The 25,192-nt window shown below is 42.6% G+C and overlaps 1 protein-coding gene across 2 annotated transcripts in view; it reads left to right on the top strand.

Moving 5' to 3' along the window:
• The window catches only part of STAM (signal transducing adaptor molecule), a 76,623-nt gene that overhangs the window by 21,160 nt on the left and 30,271 nt on the right, over window positions 1-25,192 (top strand). The window contains exons 1-6 of one of the 2 annotated variants that reach the window (XM_030550438.1): window positions 3,165-3,230; window positions 14,632-17,285; window positions 19,316-19,391; window positions 19,480-19,575; window positions 23,200-23,346; window positions 23,693-23,783. In XM_030550438.1, coding sequence (XP_030406298.1) covers window positions 19,341-19,391; window positions 19,480-19,575; window positions 23,200-23,346; window positions 23,693-23,783 — 385 coding nt within the window. In that variant the 5' untranslated portion in view covers window positions 3,165-3,230; window positions 14,632-17,285; window positions 19,316-19,340. Of the gene's footprint in view, window positions 1-3,145; window positions 3,231-14,631; window positions 17,286-19,315; window positions 19,392-19,479; window positions 19,576-23,199; window positions 23,347-23,692; window positions 23,784-25,192 lie in introns of those variants that run through there. The other variant, XM_030550437.1, reaches the window with a different exon arrangement.

The following is a 25,192-nucleotide window of genomic DNA, read 5'->3' as shown; positions in this document are numbered from 1 at the left end:
GGTGCTTGGGGTGGGGGCAGCGTGTGGATCACCCTGCCTGCCCCTGCTTCTGGGAGCCACGCGGAGCTGTTGCATGCGCAGAGCGGAGCAAGGCAAGCCCACGACTCTGCTCTCCGGCTGGAGTACCGGAGTGGGGAAATCTTCCAACCCCGCTCACTGACGGAAGCTTGAGGGCCAGATTGAAAGATCTGATGGGCCGGATATGGCCCGTGGGCCGTAGTTTGCCCACCCCTGTAATAACTGGTTGAATTAGTGATGGCGGCATGTTTATGGTACAGTCTTTATAATCCTTTGAATTAGTTCCTGTAGACGGGTTCCGCCGGGGCTCGACCCTCCCTGAGGGGGAGGGGAGCCACACTGGCCTCAGTGTCTTCCCTGCAATTACAGTCTGCTCTGGCCTGTTCAGCAGGTCAGAACAGTGACAAAGTCAAAGGGGCCCCAGCCCTTGGTTCGGGCGGGGCACCAAACACAGTTTAAACAGCCCTGGTCCTTTGGAGCAGGCCAGAGCAGTGGCAAAGTCAAAGGGGGCCCAGCCCTTGGTTCGGGCGAGGCACCAAACACAGTTTAAACAGTTACAGGCCTCTCCGACTGGGGAGAGGGGGAACCTGCCACCTGGTTACGGGTGGCAGGGGGAACGCAGGCCCACCCACTCCTCTGCATTCCAGCCCGGGGCCCTGGTAGCGGTTGTTACCGCTACTGGTGGTCAGTGGGGTCCTGACCGCAACACACTGACATGGGCAACGGTAGCTCTGCAGCCTGACTGGAGTCAGCTGCCCCCGGGCTACTTCCTAATTCCCCCTCTATTCCTACCTGGTCCAGGACCATCGGTTCCTCCCAATCTGGGCTGGGTGGCAGGTCCGGTAGGGTTTCGGGGAATTCGGGCCACGCCTGGTCTGGGGGCTCCTCGGGGCCGTAGTTGGGGTGAGGCAGTTCTGGCGGCCCCTCGTCGTAGTTGGGGCGAGGCAGCTCTGGCGGCTCCTCGTCATAGTAGGGGCGAGGCAGCTCTGGCGGCTCCTGGTCTTGACCTCTGGCTTTGGCAGCCTCCCAGTCACGAGCGGCGGCGGGCACGTCTGCTCCTGCCGGCGGCCAAGCCGCAACTGAAGGCTGGGGCCCGGCTTTTATTCTTCCGGGTCACCACCTGACCCTTTGAGGGGCGGGACTTCCGCCCAGCGGCTCCGCCCCCGTGGATGACTGACGGTGCTCGACCCTCCCTGAGGGGGAGGGGAGCCACACCGCCTCGCTACAGTTCCAAATTTGAGAGAGAGACTGGCAGGCCAGGATTCATTTATATCAGTTATCTTGTGTTAGAATGCCACATTTTATATTTGTAACATTGGCATCCAGATTACCGTGCATTTGTGTTTTTGATTGATCTTTGTCTTAAGTTTATAAAGGCATTTTTATAACTATGCATTAGGTATTGAAGGAGATGGTATGTTTTTCTTATTTTTGTTGTTGTTGTTGTTGGCAGGAATAATGGAAATCTGCAGGAAATGTCTGGAGTGAGTTTGACTTGTATATTCCTGACAGGAATCAAATCTTTTCTCTGAGGACATAGAATAGATTACTTTTCCTAAAAGCATATATAAAGGAAGATGGTCAACTTGAAATCTCAGTGATAAAAATTAGATACTAAACTTGTCCTTGTATGTTCCTGCCAGTTCCTTGTGTTACATTTCTCTCCCCTTTTGCTAAAATAAACAAGATTAAAAAAACTGGAGAAATATTTTCTCTTATTTTCCAACTGTAATAATTTTGGGCAATGTCTGTAATAGGAGCAGGTTTCCCCTCTCCCTGCCCCTCCCCCCCAGAAGACTGATTTTTAGGTGGCTGGTATAGTTTAATGGTCTGCCAGCATTTCTTAGTTCTGGAACTTTAAAAGATTTTGGATATCAGTATGGCACTGGCAGCCACAACTTATTAATTTTTTCCATAATTTCGTTGAATGTGTACTTCATAAGTTTGTCAGCAGGCCTGCAAGACATGTACAATAAGCTCTTTGAGTCTCCTTTCATAAGAGAGGTTTTCCATTCCTCGGATCATCCCAGTAGCCCTTCTCTGTACCTGTTCCAGTTTGAATTCATCCTTCTTAAACATGGGAGACCGGAACTGCACACAGTATTCCAGATGAGGTCTGACCAGTGCCTTGTATAAAGGTACTAACACCTCCTTATCTTTGCTGGAAATACCTCGCCTGATGCATCCTAAAACTGCATTAGCTCTTTTAACGGCCATATCATATTGGCGGTTCATAGTCATCCTGTGATCAACCAATACTCCTGGCAGACTAAGTATTATCTAGACCAGTGGTTCTCAAAGCCAGTCCATTGCTTGTTCAGGGAAACCCCTGGCAGGTTGGGCCAGTTTGTTTCCCTGTTGTGTCTGCAGGTTCCGGCCAATCGTGGGTTCCACTGGCCGTGGTTCACCGCTCCAGGCCAATGAGGGCTCGGGGAAGGGCGGCCAGCACATCCCTCGGCCTGCACCACTTCCCACAGCCCCCATTGGCCTGGAGTGGTGGAACGCGGCCAGTGGGACCCACGATTAGCCGAACCTGTGGACACAACAGGGAAACAAACTGGCTTGGCCCACCAGGGGCTTTCCCTGAACAAGCAGCGGACCGGCTTTGGGAACCACTGATCTAGACCATTCCTGACAGCTCTTTGTCTAACTTTGTCTTCCTGAATATGTTGTGGGTGGAATTGCTGAGGCACAAGAGTGTATTGATGTGGCAAGACAGTATACTAATGTCCTGGGAAGTGGTAGCCTTTGGAATTAATTTGTAGACCCATAACTAAGAGTACACAGAATTTTCTTGAAAGCTGATATATTTCTTGGAATATAAAAATAATTCTGAAATACAAACAGAAAAAGTAAAATGCTCATTTGCTTATTAATTCAAATATTAGGGCACCAAGTGAATGTTTGGATATTTTAATGTTTTATACAACAGTAAAAAACACGTGTGTAAAATGCAAATTTGTAAGAACTACTTCAATAAATTAATTAAAAGCAAGGTGACATAAAACATTGGCATTTAACAGAAATCTTACAGCATTAAATCTTGGCAGGTCTATGTTAAATTTTCATTATATATATGAACAAGTAGTTTATTCTGGTCTATTGACTCTTTTTTTTTTTAAACTAGAGAAAGCAACCAGTGAGATGAATACTGCAGAGGACTGGGGCCTCATCTTAGATATCTGTGATAAAGTTGGACAGTCGCGCACAGGGTAAGTGTTATGAACTGTGAGGTTTTGCATTTAAACTATGAATCTTTCCTTTATATCCTTTTAGATCACTGTTCATTATACCGATGGTGAGGGGGAGAGATGATGACAATTTTGAGTTCAGACATTGACTTGTCCTCAGTGGTTTAATTAACTTGGCTTAGAATGTACTTGCTATAGGAAGCAAAGGAGGGATATTTATTTTCACACACTATTTAAAAATCTGGACCCTTGATTTTAAGATTTGCATTTGTGCATACAGCTGTTACTTTAAGTGTGAGAGAACAGGAGATTTGATCTCTTGTTTTAAACACTGTCATTACAAATCCAGAGTGATAGTATATATCATTTTAAGTGTGATAAATGGTCATCTTGAATAGGAGATTAATAATTAAATTATACACTTGTTAACATAGGCTGTTCAATCTACTTTCCCAATACACAGTAGCTGAATTTCCTCTCAGATATGTTTTATTGAGGGATCTACTCTCAAGATGAAAAGCCAGATCCTAATCTGAGTTGGTTTTTGTGAAGAGAAATCATGCCTCACCAATCTACTAGAATTCATTGAGGAGGTCAACAGGCATGTGGCCAAGGATGATCCAGTGGATATAGTGTACTTAGATTTTCAGAAAGCCTTTGACAAGGTCTCTCACCAAAGGCTCTTAACCAAAGTAAGCTGTCATGGGATAAGATGGAAGATCCTCACATGGATTTGTAATTGGTTAAAATATAGGAAACAAAGGGTAGGAATAAATAGTTTTCAGAGTGGAGAGAGGTAAATAGTGGTGTCATCCAGGAGTCTATATTATGACCAGTCCTATTTAACATATTCATAAATGATCTGGAAAAGGGGGTAAACAGTGAGGTGGCAAAATTTGCAGATGATACAAAACTACTCAAGATAGTTAAGTCCCAGGCAGACTGCGAAGAGCTACAAAAGGATCTCACAAAACTGGGTGACTGGGCAACACAATGGCAGATGAAATTCAGTATTGATAAATGCACAGTAATGCACATTTGAGAACAAAATCCCAACTATACGTATAAAATGATGGGGTTTAAATTAGCTGTTACCACTCAGGAACGAGATCTTGGAGTCACTGTGGATAGTTCTCTGAAAACAACCACTCAATGTACAGCGGCAGTCAAAAAAGCAAACATAATGTTGGGAATCATTAGGAAGGGGATAGATAATAAGACAGAAAATATCATACTACCTCTATATAAATCCATGGTCTGCCCATATCTTGAATACTGCGTGCGGGTGTAGTTGCCCTATCTCAGAAAGATATATTGGAATTGGAAAAGGTTCAGAAAAGGGTAACAAAAATAATTAAGGGTATGGAACAGCTTCCGCATAAGGAGAAATTAATAAGTCTAGGACTTTTCAGCTTGGAAAAGAGATGACTAAGCTGGTGCTATCATAGAGGTCTATAAAATCATGACTGGTGTGGAAAAAGTAAATAAGGAAGTTATTTACTCTTCATAAAACACAAACTAGGGGTCACCAAATGAAATGAATAGGAAGCAGGTTTAAAACAAACAAATGGTAGTATTTATTCACACAAAGCACAGCCAACCTGTAGAACTCTTTGCCAGAAGATGTTGTGAAGGCCAAGACTCAGGGTGGATTTGATTTAAATCAGTTTGATTCAAATCACTAGTCAGGAAGACTCGATTTAATCATGGTTTTCTACATAAAAATGCATTCTTGTTGGTTGTTGTAACCTTAATACATATTCTTCACAACTCAGAGATAGATGTAGGCTTCATTTTTAGAAGGTACACACTATACATTTTTAAAGTGATTTTATTTTGAAATCTTTTCAGATTAGGTTTACAGCTATATCAGAAAATGAGTAATTGTTTGGTTATTTCATTTACCAAAGGGAATTGAAGCAGATATTTATGAAGTAATTGGGAGGTGAACTATCTCCAATTCAACAAGTTAATCATTAATATTTGGAGGATTTTTTTGCCATGCTGTATTAGGAGGAGAACATCATCAGACAGATATTTAAATTGTTTTATTTAACTAAAGCAACAACATTTAGTATTCTGGATATTTTTCTTCAACAGCAAACATATATTTTAACTAAACAAGCATATGTCCCTTGCTTCTCACATTTATCTCCAGGCTTCTTGTCCAGATCTATTCCACCCCCCATAATCTTCTATTCATTGAACTTTTTTGAAACTTTGCACTTTTAGAGAGAGGTAAGGGATTGACTCTGTACACAAATTTGCAGAGGGACAATAGAGTTGAGGTCTATTATTTCTCACCTAGTCTATACTATTCATTTATTTAAAACATAGTTGATGACAAAAAGCATGTTACCTCTGGAGACACAAATGCACAGTTTGAGAATGGAAAAACTAAGCATCTCTGATGGTATCTTCTAGACTGAGCACTGAGTCTCATTGGGTTGGTAGAAAGATTAACCTAAATAATCTATACAGAAGCCTGTGGAACCCGGAAAGATTGGGTCCCCAATCCATGAACTATTGGCACTCATTTACAAAACTTTTCTTAAACATTACATGAAGTATTGTCTCATACTATAGAATTAGAATTTATAATCCCTATTCCGTGATGAGAAATCTTTGAGCTATAACGTATCTTAATTAAAACTATCTTTAGATAGGTTTTTTCCTCAAAAAGCATGTTAACAAAAAAATCGATGTAAATAAAAAAAAATCCTTTTAAAATCAGTTAAAAAAAATCATTGATTTTTATCCACCCTGCCAAGACTATAACAAAGTTCAAAAAAGAACTAGATAAATTCATGGAGGATAGGTCTATCAATGGCTATTAGCCAGAAGGGGCAGAGATGATGTTCCTAGCCTCTGTTTGTCAGAATCTGGGAATGGGCAACAGGGCATGGATCATTTGATGGATACCTCTTCTGTTCACTCCTTTTGGGACACCTGGCATTGGCCACTATTGGAAGACAGGATACTGGGCTAGATGGACCTTTGCTCTGACCCAATATGGCCTCCTTTATGTTCTTATGATATGGGATTTCACATAACTGAATATTCTGGAGAAGTAGTAGTTAATGTGATGGAGCGTGGAGTCGTGTGCTATGAAAAATGTAATGTGGTGACATAGCAATGTTATTTGAGAAGCTGGAAATGCATGGTCTGAATGTATCTTTTTACAAGCCCACTTAGCTGACCATTCAGTTAGAATCTAGCCTCAAGCAGAGAGTATGCTCCAACTGTCTCATAACAGTGGAAGGGACAGTATGGGAAGAATAGGGACTGTCCTGTAAGCCTCTAGGAGACAAGCTATTGAATCCCAGAAAGCACAAAGCCTTCCCAGCAAGGAATTTATCCCAAGGTGCTGGCCATCACATACAACAAGCCTGCCTCACTGAACAGTTGTTGGAGTTTAGAGGTAATCTGTGTAGGAACACTTCAGAATGGAGTGACAAAATTGAGATTCCTCATGCTGTCGTGTACAGTTCTGTTATAGATTGTGGTCGGTAAGCAGGTATTAACCTTTTATATATTTTTTTCTATATGTAAAACTGTATTCCTTCTAAAATAAGTGTAGTGCTGCTGCTCTTGGTTCACAACTACTGTTAATTTGGAGAGTTAAATGGTATCTCTTCTTTTCCCATAACTTGTGACATGAATAGTGTCACTATAAGGAATTATCTGGGAAGGTTTAGCCTAACAATTCACCATCAACAGAAAATGCTATTTAGCAAAAAGGGATAAGGGAGACAACCCTTAGTCCTGAGTAATTACACAGCCAAAGTTAGTGATATGCTGGCAATATAATCTTAAATTTCTCTCAGGAGAACCTTGTATTCTTTTACAATAGGAGCCAGCTAGAACAGTGGATTTGTTCTGTCTGTAGTGTAGACATGCCCGTAAACTTAAGTCAACCTATGTTGGATGTTAGCCACCACAGTAATTTAGTGCAGTTTTTCATGGCCACACTATGCTCCTTTGTCAGTGGTGTGCATCCTCGCTAGGAATGCTTCCACTGACTCAAGAGGAGCAGTGTGGGAACTGAGAGCCCCTCCTCTGGGAGCCCAGCTGCTGCCCCCTGCTAGCAGCCTAGCTTGGACTCTCAGCTCTGTACAGAGTTCCCTGCCAGTTGCATGGCTACACTCTGGCTCCCCACTGAGAGCTTGGCTGTCCCCTGGGCTCTTGGCTCTAGTGTGGAACTCCCCACTCGGAGCCGGGCTCCCAGCCAGGAACCCCGGGGGGTAGCCAGGCTCAGAGTGGGGGGCGCCCAGCCTGCCCCGGGGCGATGGCCCAAGCTGTCAGCCGGGCATGGAGTTCACAGTTGAGAGCCTACCAGCCTTTCTTGTCAATTTCACGGTTCCAGCTGGGAGCTGTGAAATTGACAAGAATTACAGCCAGCAGCTGATGTAAGTAATGCAGCATCTACACCAGGGGTGGGAAAACTGTGGCCCCTGGGATTACCCCCCGTGGCGCCATTGGCCTGGCGCCGCTCTCAGAAGCGGCCCTGGGGCAGAGGGCACCAAGTGCGTTGCCCTTGCCTCCAGGCACTGCCCCCCGCAGCTTCCATTGACTGGGAATGGGGAACTGTGGCCAATGGTAGCTTTCTGGGAGGTACCTGGAGGCACGGCAAGGGCAGTGCACACAGAGCCCTCCGCCCCTCCTCCCCCAGGGGCTGCAGCGCTTCCTGGTCCGGTGCGGGGCTGGGGTCCTGGTGCACGCCGCTGCCACCCCAGAGCCGCTTTAGGTAAACGGCTCCGGGCCGGAGCCCAAACTCTTCCTGCCCCCCAACTCCCTGCCCTAAGCCGCCGCCTGCACCTCGCACCTCTCTTGCACCCCAACTCCCTGCCCTGAGCCCCATTGTACACCCCGCACCCTTTCTGCACCTGAACCCCCTGTCCTGAGCTCCCTGCTGCACCGTGCCCCCCTGTGCACCTCAACCCCTGCCCTGAGCCTCTTCCTGCAGTCCGCACCCCTGCCCTGAGCCCCTTCCTGCATGCTGCACCTTTCCTGCACCCCAACCCCCTTCCCTGAGCTCCCTCATACACCCCAGACCCCTCCTCTGCCTGCACACTGCACCCCCTCCCACACCCCGCACTCATTCCCATACTCCAACCCCGTGCCCCGCCCCTGCATACAATTTCCCCACCCAGATGTGGCCCTCGGCCCAGAAAGTTTGCCTACCCCTGATCTGCACAGATGCTGCTTCACCCTAACTACACTGACATAAGCCCTATGCCTCTTGTGGAGGTAGAGTTACTATGTTGGTGTAGTAGGGCATTTTCGTCGATGGGCATAAGGCTATAGTGTAGAGTAGACACAGACACAAGGTCAGCGTAAGCTGCCTTATATCGACCTAACTCTGTAGTGTAAACCAGGCCTATGACTTCAACCTTTGTAACATTGAAGTGAGCTTATATCTGGCTTTCAGGCTTGTTTAAAATAGGGGTTTGCTTAGGCTTACTAGTAGTCTTACTTTTTTATTTGAGAGAATATAAAGTATAATATAGGAGTGATAATATAAACCGAAGTTCTCTATAAGAATTGCAGTCTAACGTACTGTACTATGGTACTACCCTTTGATCCTTGCTCAAAGCTCAGTGTCCTGTCAACTCCACTAGACACAAGTCCTGTGGCAAGGATTCCAGAATTTGTCAGGGCCTCCTTGAGCCTTTTTACTGCTTTCCAAGTCCAGTGCAATGAGTAAATGTTGCACATTCCTCCTATTACATTATAAGGTCTCTGGAGTAGAGATTTTCTCATCTTGTGTATGTCTGTACAAAACTATACACGTAGTGCCATATATAGATATTCATACTATTTCCAAACCTACAGTAGACTTAGAGGGGCTATCTTCTTTGTCCTGGGAGAAAATTTGCATTAGAATGGCACATAGCTCTTTTTGGGAACATTAGTCCTCTAGATCTACAACACGCTATTCTTATTTGTTGTCTTTCTGTCTAGGAGACCAGTCATTCAAGTGTCAATATGTTCACCTCTGTTGGGAAGATAGGCAGAGCTGAGTTTGGGGTATTGTGCTGGAAGATAGTAACAGGTGCCATCAACTGTTTTTTGAATCTATAGACAATTTCAGAAATGCTTGAAGCTGTGACTCTGCTAAACAAAAGAAATGGGCACTGTGTCCCTCATTTTTCCCCCTTTTGGTTTTCTGATTTTCCTGAAAATCAATAGGGTTTTGCTCACTGGTGCCTAGAACATTCCCTGACATTTTGGAAATGATTTGGTGTGGCATACAAAAATTATCACATTACATACTGATTGAGAAATACCATAAAGTTGCATGTGTAGCCGAGCTTACCAGAGGAGCTTTACTAAATATTTGAACCAGTTAATGCTTAAACAATGAAGTGGGGAATATGACTGTCAATTTACACTTTCATGTGTATTTAGAAGATTGTATGAAGAACTGGATTATTTATTTCTTTTCTTATCTGTCTTACAAAATTTTACTTGACTGTTTGCCCAGGGCAAGAGCTTTTTGTTGCTTTGACTTTTTACAAGAGAATAAAAAAATCTTGTTTTTATCATCCATCATAATTAGGGACCAGTTTAATTCATGATTTTATTTATTTATTTGAAAATTTGCAACAATATAAATGTTAAAGTATTGAATTTAATGGAATTTGATTGCATGGATTGAATTTAACCAGTAAAGTTAGTCAATTTCAAGGAGGATGCACAGAATATATTTTACAACTAAATGTAATCAGTTTCAAGGACAGAATTAATTTAACCAGTAAAGTTAATCAATTTTATAATTAAAATAAGCAGCAAGTACAAACATATGCAGTCTTTTAAATGTTCACTTATTTCTATTTTGTATTTTTGAATTATAGTTAAGTATCACTAGTCAATTCACTTGTTCCTCTTTCATAAATTATCTGCACAAGAACCCGCCAATATGCTGCTTCACTCAGCATCCATAGTGTTAGGGATAACAGAAAAATATAACTTGGCCAGTTTTGCAATGTTGGGGAAGTATGGTTCTGCAGCCCTCTACAAAGCAGTCAGTGAAAGGGTACTGCTGCATTTCTTTGCATAAAACCAGTAGCCTTGTAATTCATTTTTGCAAGCTCCTATTAAAGCCAGGTATTGAATCCAGTGGAAGAGCATCCAGCCTTAATGTACATACTTGCATCAGATCAAACACCCTTACACTTTTAAGGAACTGGTATGCCCTCTGGGTGAAACAGTTTTTTCTTTCATTGATATTGTGGTAATTTGAAAGCTTATCTGAAAGTTTCAATATATGGGTTTTGAATCCATGTGTCACTGCTTTGTTGCTCACATTTAAGTGCTCAATATGTGTTAATTAAGTCAACTTTTATTGTTCATTTGATGAACACGGATTTCACAGGATTACAGTCAGTCTAACCCCTGATGTAGACATCACCGAGTCGATGGAAGAATTCTTCTGTTGACTTAGCTACCTCCTCTTGGGGAGGTGGATTAACTACAGTCACAGGAGAACCTCTTCCATCGCTGTATTGAGTGTCTATACTAACATGCTACAGCAGTGCAGCTGCAGCATTTCAGGTGTAGGCAAGCGCTCAGTTAATCTTATCTGCAATGCTCACATAATATACCTTGCTAATAACATTGGGATGACCAATTTCCCACACGCTGATACGCTAGCAGCAATAGTCAGAAAGGTTTTTAAACATTGAGGGTAAAAATTGCATTTTAAATCAACAAGCTCTTTGCCATGTCTTGTGATGAAGTCAAGTTTTATCTGTAAAATTTCTGATTTTTCTAGCATATGTTTCAGCTCTTCAGCACTTCCATATCTGGTGTAATTTTCTTTCCTCCTCCACAAAACTGGAGTAGACTGCATGATATTCATAGCAACATACCAGTTTCCCCATTTCATCTTAACTGATTCAGGGGGCAGTTTTACAGGAAAACTGGGACCCAAAGCTTGGACTACATTTTGCAGATACTGTTTAAAATGCAGTTTTCTGCTCAGACAATGTTGACTATTATTGTTAGCTTGTCAGCATGTAGGAAATTGGTCATTCTAATGTCTTGAGAAAGGTCTGTTGTGTGAGCATTGCAGGTAAGATGAACTGTGCACTTGTCTACACTTGAAATTCTGCAGTGCACTGCTGTGTATACACTCAATACAGTGATGAAAGAAGTTCTCCCGTCAGTTAATCCACCTTCCCAAGGTAGGTAGCTAAGTCGACAGAAGAATTCTTCCATCAACCCTGTGCTGTCTACTCCAGGAGTTAGGACAGCTTAACTATGTTGCTCAGGTGTGTCTTAAATTTTGAGTGTAGACCTGGCCTGAGTTAGGCTGTAAGCTCTGAAGCACTTGCTTGTAAGATTTTGACATGCAGGATACGTTTTCAGATACAAATGTACTGATATAATCAAAATCCATTCCAAAGGTATTCAAATACTTAACTACAATACCACTGCACAAGCTATTGCAGATAAATTGTATCAGCAAGGACAGCGTACTGATCCGAGTCAGGTGTGTCTTCAAAGCAAATATTATGTGACACATACTCATCTTGGCCACCAGTTGATTCATCTGTGACCACAGACAACCAGACTTCTTCATGAGTTCCATAATCCTGCTTGTGACACTCATCAGCTTCAAGTAAATATTCATCAATCCAGCTAAGATGTGAAGAAATCTCTCCACCTTTATCTGTATTCCATCCAAAGAATTCCCTTGGCCTCGGGTTGTCCAGGTTTTCAAGAGGGATATTTGCGTAAACGTATACCTCTAGTGGATCAGTATTTATAGTTAGATTCACGTTTTTTGGTGCAATTTTGAAACAAGGAAGTCACAAGTTTTGTTTCTTAGCAAGTAAAGCAGCTGCCCATATTGCTTTGTATTCCTGACTTTCTCTTTTGGTAACTACGTGATTCAAGATGCGTATTAGACTCTTTTTTTTTTTTTTTGAATGAGAAGAATAATATTGCAGGAGGTACATCGCTATGTAAACACCCTGATAAATACTGCTTTTGTGTGATCATCTGCAGACCCATTTTAGCTTTTTTAGATGCATCATTCTGCTGTTGTCAGTGAGCAATGTTTCCCACCTAGATTGCATTTTTAGATTTCTGTCTTGCATCTCTGCTGTGCATGTGCATAACACTTTTCTTCCGCACATGGTGCAGCACTGTAAGCTAAAGGTCATTTTTTATATTAAATACTTTATTACAGACATTTTACCTTTCTTAAAAAAAATTGAAAATAGTCATGGTTTTGGGGTATCTTCATGATTTCTGTGCCCTGCATGAAATCATGATTTACACAGGGACCTAATTGTAATAAATTTCGGATAAATAGATTTTGTACCTGGGCTGGCAAACTTATGACAATTTTTCAGTGCTGGCCAAACTCTTAATTGCGATCCCTCTAAATGTTTGTCCTTGTAATGTTACTTTCTTAGGTCTACATACATCTTAACTTTAGTGTTAATAACAGTTGTTCCTAAAAGGTACCTATACCTTTTCTCAGCTATATTGAAGCTTATCAAATTAATGTGTAATGATTGTATGGACAACAGCTATTCCAAAGTGTGTGTATGTTTGTATTGCAATAACTGTGGAGAGAAAAGTTTTACTTTATCTTATCCTGATATATTCTCAATCTGTTTTATGAAGACATGTACTGAGTAATAGCCATAGCATGTAGGAGCCTTTTCTATAATTAGTAGTACTGCATATGAGAGGGAAGTTTATGTAAAACGTAGACACAGCCAAATATAGTTTAGCCAAGCAGTAGTGTAACTTATACCAGAGTTTCATTTTAGTTGTCAGATATCAATGCACACTTTTAGGTGTTAGAGGAAAAAAAGCCTACTGTAAATTCATTTGAGAAGAAAGAAAAGAACAATTTGTTAAGGGAACACAGCTCAGATTTGTTCAATGGAATATTCAAAAAAATTGTTGCTTGTGTGGGGGTGATACTTTTTCCAACCCCCATTCTTTCAGATAAAACCCCATATAGTTATATAACAGGCCCATAGCATATGTTTGAAAATTCCAATGGAGCTGCAGCATTTTTTCTTCATTTTACTTTATATGTTATTGATACCTGTTATGATACAAGTAAAACCTTTACAATGGGTAGCTGGAGAGTGGTGGCTGCTGAAGAAGACAGAGCTGCCACCAGTAGCAGCGCAAAAGTAAGAGTTGCAGTACTGTGACCACCTAAAATAACCGTGCAACTTCCTTTTGGATCAGGACCTCCAATTTGAGAAAAGCTGGTCTCCCTCATAAAATCTGTGTAGTATAGGGTAAAAGCACACACAAGACCAGATTTCATGGTGGGAGACCAGAATTCACAGTCTGTGATACATTTTTCATGGCCGGGAATTTGGTGGGGCCCTATTTATGATACAGGCACGGTGCTTAAAGTGGTCTGAAAAGTGTGTGTGTGAGTGTGTGTGCGCCTGGCATTACCCGCATATCAGCCCAACAATTCTGGCCAAGTCAATGCTGTCCACAATCCCCCATCCAAGCCCTGGGGTGGTGCAGTGGAGTCCACTTCTCTTCCGTGCTGCCCTGATGCCTTACTAAGGCTATTTAAAATCAAGCAAATAAACAGCCAATATTCATAACTTCGAATACAAAAATGATACATGCATACAAATAGGATGAATAGATTATAACCTTTACAGAGAGATGTTACATGGCATATGTAGAGTAAATGTCATATATACATTCCTAAGCATATTTCCATAAAGCCTTATGGGGTGCACCATCACAGCATTATAAACCTCAACTGGCCTCTCGATTCTTCCTGCTGCCTGCCAGGCAGGAGGACTCTCACAGAAAGAGGAGCAAGGGCTTTAGGAGAAGACCTCCAGAATCCTCTTCCACATCTGTCTATTCCCCCAAGACACTGATGGGGTGGGGTGGGGGTCCAAGCAAGCCTTTTGATGGGATGCTTGGGGATGATGTAGTAGAACAGGACTCTGATCCAACCTACTCTGTATTTGCGAACCTTTTATCCCATTTCGGTCAGGCTTGGGCCCATATTATGACAAACGGCTGGGTGTTAAGCTCAATAGCAGTAGGACATACCCTTCAATTCAGTTCTCCCCCCTTATCCCCCCACTCCCGCTCTGTCCCTCTTCAGGAACCCTTCTCACGAGAAAATTCTAGCCCAAGAGATGTAGTAGCTCCTAAGGTTGGGAGCTGTGGAAGAGTTCCACCAGAGTCAAGGGGCCAGGGATTCTACTCCTGAAATTTCCTAATCCCGAAAGCCAGCAGTGGTCTCACACTGATTCTGAATCTCCCAAAGCTCAACAGATACATGAAGAAGCTAAAGTTCTGCGTGATCTCCTTGGCTTCCATCATCCCTTCCCTCCAGGGGACTGTTACAGTGACCTCAGTTTGAAGGATGCTTGCTTCCATTTTTCATTTTTTTTTTTCACAGATGATGCCTCAGATTTGTGGTGATCAACATGCACTACCGATTTGCAGTTCTCCCATTTGGCCTGTCAGCGGCCCCTCGGGTATTTATGAAGTACCTGGTGGTCGTTGCAGTGTTCATGAGGAGGCAGGGGATTCAGCTTTACCCTTACCTTGATAACTGGCCAGAGCCTTCCTCCAAGCAGGGCATTCCAGGCAGTAGTGATGCTTATAGAGAGCCTCAGATATCATCCCATCGCAACTGCAAGAAACTGCTTGAAACTCCTAGGCCACATAGCCTCATCCACTTGTGTGGTGCTGCATGCAAGACTTGAACTCCAGCCTCTCCAGTCATAGCTGGCAATGGTATACTTGCTAAGCCAACACGATTTGGACATAGTGATTACAGTTCCCCTGTCAGTGCTTGCCTCTCTCAAGTGGTGGCTAGACCCCCTGATGGTGTATGCAGGAGTCCTGTTCTCAAGGGTCCAACCATCAGTATCTCTCATTACAGAAGCTTCAGTGAGGAGCTGGTGTGCTTACTTGGGTTCCCTCAGAACTCCGGGCCTCTGGTCTCAGGAAGAGTGTTCCCTGCATCATCAACGTCAGGGAGCTCAGTGCAGTGGGCCTGGCTTTCCAGGCATCCCAGCCTCAGGTAGCAGGCAAGAATGTGTCAATTCTCACAGACAACACAACGGTGATGTTTTTTATCAACAGGCAGGGAGAAGTGCGTTCCTTTCCCTGTGTCAAGAAGTGCTTCGCTTGTGAGAATTTTGCATAGCCGACTCGATCCACCTCGAGGCCTCCTCGCTGCCGGAACGCAGAACAGTCTAGCGGATCACCTCAGCAGATCCTTCTCCAGCCATCATGAGTGATCCATTCACCCAGATGTCATGAAAACCATTTTCCGGAGGTGGGGAATGCACCAGATATACCTGTTCGCGACAAAGCATGACAAGAAGTGTCTGCATTTCTTCTCCCTCCTGGGCCACAGCCCCAGATCTCTCATAGACGCCTTCCTCCTCCCTTGGATGGGTCATCTCTTCTATGTGTTTCCTCCTATTCCTCTCATACCCAGGGTCTTGCTGAGAATCAGAAGAGACAGAGTGTGAGTCATCCTGATAGCCCCTGCATTGCCCCACCAATGTTGGTTTACCACACTTCTGGCCTCTCGGTGGACACCAATCCTTCTGCCTCTGTATCCAGACCTGATCTCGCAGGACCACAGCTACCTGCATCACCTGATCCTCGAGTCCCTCCATCTGACAGCCTGGAAGCTCTGTGGCTGAACCCCGCAGAGATAGCATGCTTGGAGCAGGTCCATGAGGTCCTACTAGGGAGCAGGAAGCCCTCCACCAGACCTATTTACCTGGCAAAGTGGAAGAGGTTCTCTGTCTGGTCCATGGAGAAGAGAGTATTGCCTACAGAATCATCGATACTATTCATTTTGGTCTACTTACCACACCTGAAGCAACAAGGTCTAACTGTGGCATCTATTAGAGTCCATCTGGCCACAATCTCAGCTTTTCACTCATGGGTGAATGGCTTATGTGTGTTCTTGAACAACATTTCTAATTGGTTTCTTAAGGTTTGAGAGAGTGTACGACAACCAATCTCTCCCTTGAACCTCAAGCTGGTATTATCAAACCTGACAGAATCCCCATTTGAGCCGCTGGCGACACACTCTCTCTTCTGTGTCCTAGAGGTGACCACCAGGCCATTACTTTTGCCAGAAATGTCTCAGAGATCCATGCCCTAACATCAGAACCACCATACACAGTAGTCTTCAAGGACAAGGTCCAATTGCGTCCTCATCCAACCTTCCTTCCGAAAGTGGTTTTGCAGTTCCATAGTAAACAGGCTATCTTCCTGCCGGTCTTTTATCTGAAACCACATATGCATAGGAAAGAACAAAGCCTCCATTTGCTAGATATTAGACATGCACTGGCCTTCTACATAAAAAGGACTAAACCATTTTGGAAAACTACTCAACTATTCGTAGCCATTGCAGCCAGGATGAAATGTGTCTTCCTGTTTCAGCCCAGAGAATTTCATCATGGATGACATCCTGCATCCACACATGCTATGACCTGGCAAAGGTTCCTGCTTCACCTGCCCTGACAGTACATTCCACAAAGGCCCAAGCATCTTAGGTAGCATTCATAGCACAAGTTCCTATCCAGGAAGTTTGTAGATTGGTGATGTGGTCGTTAGTGCACACTTTTGTTTCTCATTACACCATCGCCAACCAGGCTAGGGACAATGCTGGATTTGGCCAAGTGGTGTTGCAAGTCAGTGTGTCAATAGACTCCAAACTCTTCTCCTGGACAGCTGCTTGGGAATCACCTACACTGGAGTGAACACGTGCAAGCACTCAAAGGAAAAATGGTTACTAACCTTTCCATAACTGTTGGTCTTCAAAGTGTGTTGAACATGTCCTTCCAAGACCCGCCCTCCAACCCCACTTCACAGTGGGCCTGAAAGAAGGAACTGAGGGGCCATGGGTCAGCAGGACCCTTTTATACTGGTGCTATGAGCGTGCAACTCCTGGGGGGACTAGAGCTGACACAACAGATACCACTGAGGGGAAAACTTCCGGCATCTGTGCTCAGACCGAGCACACACCTACATAGGAATGGACACGTGCAACACATCTTGAACAACAGCCGTTACGGAAAGGTTAGTAATAGTTTTTTCCTTCTCCCTCTTTGGTGAAAATAGTATCAGCTCTTCAGGGGAGAGGGAGAGAACTCTACCTGTCTCTTGCAGCAGCCTGGATTGCTGTTGCCCCAGGAGGTGGTAAAAGCAGCCAGTTTGCCCCAGGTGCTTCTAAAAATGTGCACCCCTCAGCAACCCAGTTCCCTTCTTGGAAATTTGATTTTACTGGTCTGTGACCTGTATCTTTTATATACTTTTTAGAGTTCCCCAGAAAAAAGATGATTTAAAGTGACTATAGATTTACTGAAAGGCTTATTCGTGTCAGTAGTTAATGAATTCACTATTGCTTAAAAAGTATAGAGAGCTGTCTTCTTTGCTTTGTTGTAGGTACTAGTGATAGGTGTAAAAAAAGCTAAAGATTCAAATCTTGTTTTCACTTTTTTGGGGAATACGGAGGTGTGTTTATTATGGAGTACTATTACCTTTACCGCAACCAGTTTCGTATACCAATTATAAAATACAGTATATATTCCAAACCACTGCTCCTCTTTCCCCAGTTCCAGAAAAATCAAGGCAATCCATCTCAAAATTCATATCAGATGTCATGCCAGGGTAGAATTTTTCTAGGAAGTATAGGGCAAATGGAAGGGATATGGGTGTTACATATTATATTCTTTACTTTTAAATAACATTTTCTAAATCTCTTTTGGCTTGGAAATCTCCCACAGAGATGTGAATTGAAATTTCATCTTCATTTCTCCAAAATCCCTAACAAGTAGACTATCCTTTCATATGTTTTGAATGGTTGCATATAAGAATTACAAAGACATTGTGTGAGAATCCAAAACCAGACATATATATTCACTTATAAATCATGTATTGCACATTATTTTTCTTTAGAAGTATATACAAGGTGTTTCTTTTAAGATGTTTACAACACAACACAAAACACAGCATTATGCACACGAAGCCCCTGGGTACTGTGCAAATGTTACATTGTCCAGATATGGATCGCTGTGGTAGGAAGAGTGGCCAGATTGGGACCTCTGGGGTGCAGATGACTCTAGTCTGCCAAGAGTGGGAGGAAGAGTATTTGCCTTTTGGTAAGAGGTGGTAGAGAGTCTAGTACATGAAATGGGTGGAGAGGAGGCAAGCACAAATGAATGTATGATCTTGTATGGGAAAGAATTAGGGTCCGTTCCTGCAATGTGTAACTCTGCAGGACTCCTGTCTGCAGGAAACTCTATCACTGAGCAATTCTCTTAATTTTTAAAAAAAAACAGACAAAACACTCGTAAGGGTTTTTACGTTGGCTAATAAGATTTTTTTCTTCTGAAATATAGCTGTTAGCCTATAGTTCTAATTGTAGTTTCTATCTGAGACAAAAACCATAAATGAACCAAATGAAAGATTTCATTTGACCTACAATATTCCATTCATATTACAACATGGAATACCGAGGTATAGAATATGTAGCCAGCTATATATTACCGTCAGATTATAACAACAGTTTTTGTTCACCTTTCTATTTTGTGTAGATGTACACAAAGGAAGCTATTCCAAACTAAAATTGGATATTGATGTGTTTCCTGCTCATACAGAAAATCTGAATATGCAGAGACAAACTAGATCTAGCTAGAAATTGGTCTTCACAGAAATTATACTGTATTTTACACAGTATATGTAACATACAATGTTTGCTACTTTATGAATGTTTTTTTAAAAAAACAAGTTTTTTTCATAAAGGTAGATGGACTATACAGAACTATAATTCAAAAGATAAAATAAATTTAGCCTAATGGGGACCTCCTCCTAATTCAGAAATCTAGCGATCTTGCACATAGAAATGTTTGGGAAAGTAGAACTGATAAAGGTATAGTTCTTAAAATTGCAACGTGGACAAAAATGTTTTTTGTCCTTGAAGCTAACAAAGAATTATTTTCCTGATATTTATGTAAAGCTTGCTTTTCTTCGGCCTTTTCCCTCATAATTAGATGTGGTTCATGGACTGTAATATTTCAAAGTTGTAATTTTTCCTCCTTAATTGTTAGGCCTAAGGATTGCCTTCGGTCTGTTATGAAGAGAATGAACCATAAAGATCCTCATGTTGCTATGCAAGCACTGACAGTAGGTGGCCTTTTCCTACTTCCTTTTTCCTCCTGCAAAACTATGTTGTACAATGCATGGCTGGTTTTTAATTTCTTTTTCTCTTCAGCTTCTAGGAGCATGCGTATCAAACTGTGGTAAAATCTTTCATTTAGAAGTATGTTCGAGAGATTTTGCTAGTGAAGTAAGCAACGTATTGAATAAGGTAATGTATTGTGTTCCTTTACAGTATTTCATGATAGAATCTGAATTAGATGGGGGAAATACCATTCTGAGAGGTGGGATGGAATCTGTGCTATTGAGGATTGGAAATTGTGTGGGGTTGTGAATTTTAACAGAGATGTGAGGGATGGATGAGACTGTAGTGAGTGAAGGTTGGGGAGGAAATGATTGCTTGTCAGGTTGTGGTGGGAACAGAGTGTATGCATTAGAACACCTTTTTAAAAAAAAAAGATTAAATGGACTTTTTGCATTTAGACTTCTGTAGTAGCTACGAGCATGATTCACTCTTTCTCTAGATACTTTAGATGACGCATCTCATAGTAATACATGTTTTTCTTGTATATGTGAAACAGCAAATAGTAGGTTTCAGAGTAGCAGCCGTGTTAGTCTGTATCCGCAAAAAGAACAGAAGTACTTATGGCACCTTAGAGACTAACAAATTTATTTCAGCATGAGCTTTCGTGACCTACAGCTCACTTCTTTGGATGCATAGAATGGAACACACAGACAGGAGAAATTTATACATACAGAGAACATGAAAAGGTGGAAGTATGCATACCAACAGGAAGAGTCTAATCAATTGAGATGAGCTATCAGCAGCAGGAGGAAAAAAAACCTTTTGAAGTGCTAATTAAGATGACCCATAGAAGGTGTGAGGAGAACTTAACATGGGGAAATAGATTCAATTAGTGTAATGACCCAACCATTCCCCGTCTCTGTTTAAGCCTGAGTTAATTGTATCTAATTTGCATATTAATTCAAGTTCAGCAGTCTCTCTTTGAGTCTATTTCTGAAGTTTTTTTGTAGCAAAATTGCCACCTTCAAGTCTGTCACTGAGTGGTTAGAGGGGTTGAAGTGTTCTCCCACTGATTTTTGAATGTTATGATTCCTGATGTCAGATTTGTGTTCATTTATTCTTTTGCGCAGAGACTGTCCTGTTTGGCCAATGTACATGGCAGAGGGGCATTGCTGGCACATGATGGCATGTATCACGTTGGTAGATGTGCAGGTGAACGAGCCCCTGATGGCATGGCTTATGTGATTAGGTCCTATGATGGTGTCACTTGAATAGATATGTGGACAGAGCTGGCATCAGGCTTTGTTGCAAGGATAGGTTCCTGGGTTAGTGTTTATGTTGTATGGTGTGCAGTTGCTGGTGAGTATTTGCTTCAAGTTGGGAGGCTGTCTATAAGCGAGGACTGGCCTGTCTCCCAAGATCTGTGAGAGTGAGGGATCATCTTTAAGGATAGGTTGTAGATCTTTGATGATGCGCTGGAGAGGTTTTAGTTGGGGGCTGTAGGTGATGGCTAGTGGCATTCTGTTATTTTCTTTGTTGGGCCTGTCCTGTAGTAGGTGGCTTCTGGGTACTCTCCTGGCTCTGGCAATCTGTTTTTTCACTTCAGCAGTTGGGTATTGTAGTTTTAAGAATGCTTGATAGAGCTCTTGTAGGTGTTTATCTCTGTCTGAGGAATTGGAGCAAATACGGTTGTATCTTAGAGCTTGGTTGTAGACAGTGGATCGTATGGTGTGTCCTGGATGGAAGCTGGAAGCATGTAGGTCAGTATGGCGGTCAGTGGTTTTCCGGTATAGGGTGGTGTTTATGTGACCATCGCTTATTAGCACAGTAGTGTCTAGGAAATGAACCGCTTGTGTGGATTGGTCTAGGCTGAGGTTGATGGTGGGATGGAAATGGTTGAAATCACGGTGGAATTCCTCCAGGGCTTCTTGTCGAGTCCAGATGATGATGTCATCAATGTAGCACAAGTAGAGTAGGGACATTAGGGAACAAGAGCTAAGGAAGCTTTGTTCTAAGTCAGCCATAAAGATGTTGGAATACTGTGGGGCCATGCGGTTACCCATAGCTGTGCTGCTGACTTGAAGGTATATATTGTCCCCAAATGTGAAATAGTTGTGGGTGAGGACAAAGTCACAAAGTTCAGCCACCAGGTTAGCCGTGATATTATCGGGGATACTATTCCTGATGGCTTGTAGTCCATGTTTGTATGGAATGTTGGTGTAGAGGGCTTCCACATCCATAGTGGCCGGGATGGTGTTTTCTGGAAGACCACCTATGGATTGTAATTTCCTCAGGAAGTCAGTGGTGTCTCGAAGATAGTTGGGAGTGCTTGTAGCATAGGGGCTGAGGAGAGAGTCCACATAGCCAGACAATCCTGCTGTTTAGGTACCAATGCTTGAGATGATGGGACATCCAAGATTTCCAGGTTTATGGATCTTGGGTAGCAAATAGAATACACCTGGTCAGGGTTATAGGCATGTGTCTGTACAGATCTGTTCCTGTGCTTTCTCAGGGAGTTTTTAGAGCAGATGGTGTAGTTTCTTTTGGTAATCATTAGTGGGATCAGAGAATAATGGCCTGTAGAATGTGGAGTTAGAGAGCTGCTTAGCAGCCTCTTGTTCATATTCCAACTTATTAATGATGACAGCACCTCCTTTGTCAGCCTTTTTATTATGATGTCAGAGTTGTTCTTGAAGCTGTTGATGGCATTGTGTTCCGCATGGCTTAGGTTTTGGGGCCAGTGATGCTGCTTTTCCACAATTTCAGCTCGTGTACGTTGATGGAAGCAATCTATGTAGAAGTCCAGTCTGTTGTTTCAACTCTCAGGAGGAGTCCATGCAGAATCCTTTTTATTACAGCGTTGGTAGGAAGGATTCTGTGGGTTAGTATGTTGTTCAGAGGTGTGTTGGAAGTATTCTTTGAGTCAGAGACGGCGAATGTAGGATTCTAGGTCACTGCAGAACTGTATCATGTTCGTGGGTCTGGAAGGACAAAAGGAGAGGCCCCAAGATAGGACAGATTCTTCTGCTGGGCTAAGAGAATAGCTGGAAAGATTAACAATATTGTTGGGTGGGTTAAGGGAGCTACTGTTGTGGCTCCTTCTGGCATGTAGCAGTTTAGACAGTTTAGTGTCCTTTTTCTTTTGTAGAGAAGCAAAGTTTGTGTTGTAAATGGCTTGTCTAGTTTTTGTAAAGTCTATCCTTGTGCAAATAGTAGGACTCCATTGCCTAGATCTCCTAAAATTTTGACAGAGAACTGAAAAATTGGTGAAAGATCAGTTAGATTTGAATAAGTTCCTAAGGCTATGGCAGTCGTCGTCGTCGTCTTCTTCAATACTTAGCCAAATGGTCAGCCATAGCAATCGTTTACCATTTGGTCCGTTCTTGTGCAGCCGCAGAGGGCTTGATGGGCTGAAAGTCTAACACTGAAACAGGCTTGATGCATCCATGTACTAGCGGGTCTGCCTCTGGGCTGTCTCCACCCCTCAGTTGGTGGAATTTTATCTTGGATGTGGGATATGGCAGTAAAAAAATTTAAATGTTCTTAAAATACAATATTAATGCCGATAGTCCTTACCAATTGTGATTATGTCACGGTTCTTCAGTCTGTTCTTGTTATCAGACAACTTGTTATCAGACAATACTAATGGTTAAACATTTGAAGAAACTCTCCACCACAGGAAATGAAGAGAATTAAGAGTGCATCAGTTTGATTATTTTGTGATCTTCTTGAGATACTAAATTTAATTTAATAAGAAATTATTAGGAACAGATTCCTAAATTTATATAACTTAACTTCTGCCATTTCCAGGGTCATCCAAAAGTCTGTGAAAAGCTAAAAGCCCTCATGGTGGAATGGACAGATGAATTCAAGAACGACCCACAGCTTAGTCTAATATCTGCCATGATAAAAAATCTTAAGGAACAAGGAGTTACATTTCCAGCTGTTGGTTCACAGGTATAATAATATGCAAAAGCTTGTGAATTGAAGTGATGAGTGAATTCTTGGAATTTCTTACAAATTCTGTTTATCTTCAAGGTCTGCAGTTTTGTAGGTTTACTTTTAAAAGTTATATAATGCATTTTAGAAACAAAATGCCAACTTATAGAAACATTAAGAATTCCTCTGTTTTAGACAAAAATTGAATGCTCCTTTAAGGAGTGCATGCTGTGATTTACATTGGATTTTAAAATAAATGGCCTCAAGAAATTTGGTTGAGACAATGACAGAACAAGATAGTGTGTTTAATGCACTGCCATCAAGTCCATTGTAATTAACTTTCACTCGTTTGGCGTTTGGCTAGGCTGCAGAACAAGCAAAAGCAAGCCCAGCTCTAGTAGCCAAAGATCCTGGTACGGCAGCTGACAAAAAGGAAGAGGAAGATTTAGCAAAAGGTGAGTGTATTTATTTTCTGATCTATATACTTTATGATATAGTTGTTAATATCTACTAAATACATATTGCGTAAGGGACTGTTTTGTTTTACCTCCTTTCTTGTGTGTAATAGTATATTTATGGACTGATTATGATTATGTAAACATAGTTATGATTATTTCCATTTTAAATGTTTAAAAAATATGGAAAAGATTTAAAAAACGCTGTATTTTACTTATAGGTATTAAAAATCATTTTCTCCTTTTAACTTATAGGTGTTAAAAAAAATCATTCTCTGCTTTTTGAATTAGTGAAATGAAAAAGTGAAGTGACATTGTAATAGCCTGCCAGTTAAATGTGATCTCAAGGAGAGCTTCACTTTGAAAGACTTAGTGGAAATCCTTTACTTGTTTTTTTCCCTCATTTGAGGGTAGATGGGGCACCTTAGTTGTCTGGAGTATCAAAACTTGATAGGATCAGCAGTCCACACAGTGCAAGTGGTGTGCAAAGCTGGCTTAAATTTTTTGCTTGCACTACCCCAATCATAGTGCTATTTTGTGCACTTCTTCCACCATGCATTTAGAGTAGTCTAGAAGCTGCTCTAAGTTACACTGGATGATAATTGCCATGATGGGCCCAAAAAACTAGTCCAGAATTGTGATAGTGTAGTGGAGTCCTGACCAGCACCTCCTTTTCAGTAGCCTTGCATCTTTCCTCTCTCCTTACTCAGGCAGCAAGGAGCTTGTGTTATTCATGAGCTCCTATGCCAGTTGTACACCTCAGCAGGATCATTCTTGTGCTGGGTTGATCCTACCTGGGCCAATTATCAGTTTTTTAAACCAAAACATGCTTGCAGTGACAAGACTCTCAAAGGTCTGGCCCTATATATTTTTAGCAAGAAGAACGACATTTTGATTTAAGTCTGTAGCACGGGGATGGGCAAACATTTTGGCCCGAGGTCCACATCTGGGTATGGAAATTGCATGGTAGACCATGAATGCTCACAAAATTGGGAGTTGGGGTGCGGGAGGTGGTGAGGGCTCTGGCCGCGAGTGTGGATTCTTGGGATGGGGTTAGAAATGAGGAGTTTGGGATGCAGGAGGGGGCTCCAGGCTGGGGTGGGGGTGAGAGGCTCCGGCTGGGGGTGTGCGCTCTGGGTTGGGGCTGGGTATGAGAAGTTGGGCGTGGAGGAGGGTGTTCTGGGCTGGGAAGAAGGGGTTTGGAGGGTGGGGGGGGGTCAGGCCTGGTGCAGGGAATTGGGGCACAGGAGCTGTGCAGGCTCCGGGTGGTGCTTACCTCAAACAGCTCCTGAAAGCAGCGGCATGTTCCCCCTCTGGTTTCTACGCAGAGGCATTGCCAGTTGGCTCTTTGCGCTGCCCCATCTGCAAGCACGACCCCCTCACCTCCCATTGGCCTCAGTTCCTAGCTA

This window comes from Gopherus evgoodei, chromosome 2 (assembly GCF_007399415.2).
Source record: "Gopherus evgoodei ecotype Sinaloan lineage chromosome 2, rGopEvg1_v1.p, whole genome shotgun sequence".
In the NCBI taxonomy this organism is placed as follows: Eukaryota; Metazoa; Chordata; order Testudines; family Testudinidae; genus Gopherus; species Gopherus evgoodei.
This window is presented reverse-complemented; position numbering and strand designations above follow the sequence as displayed.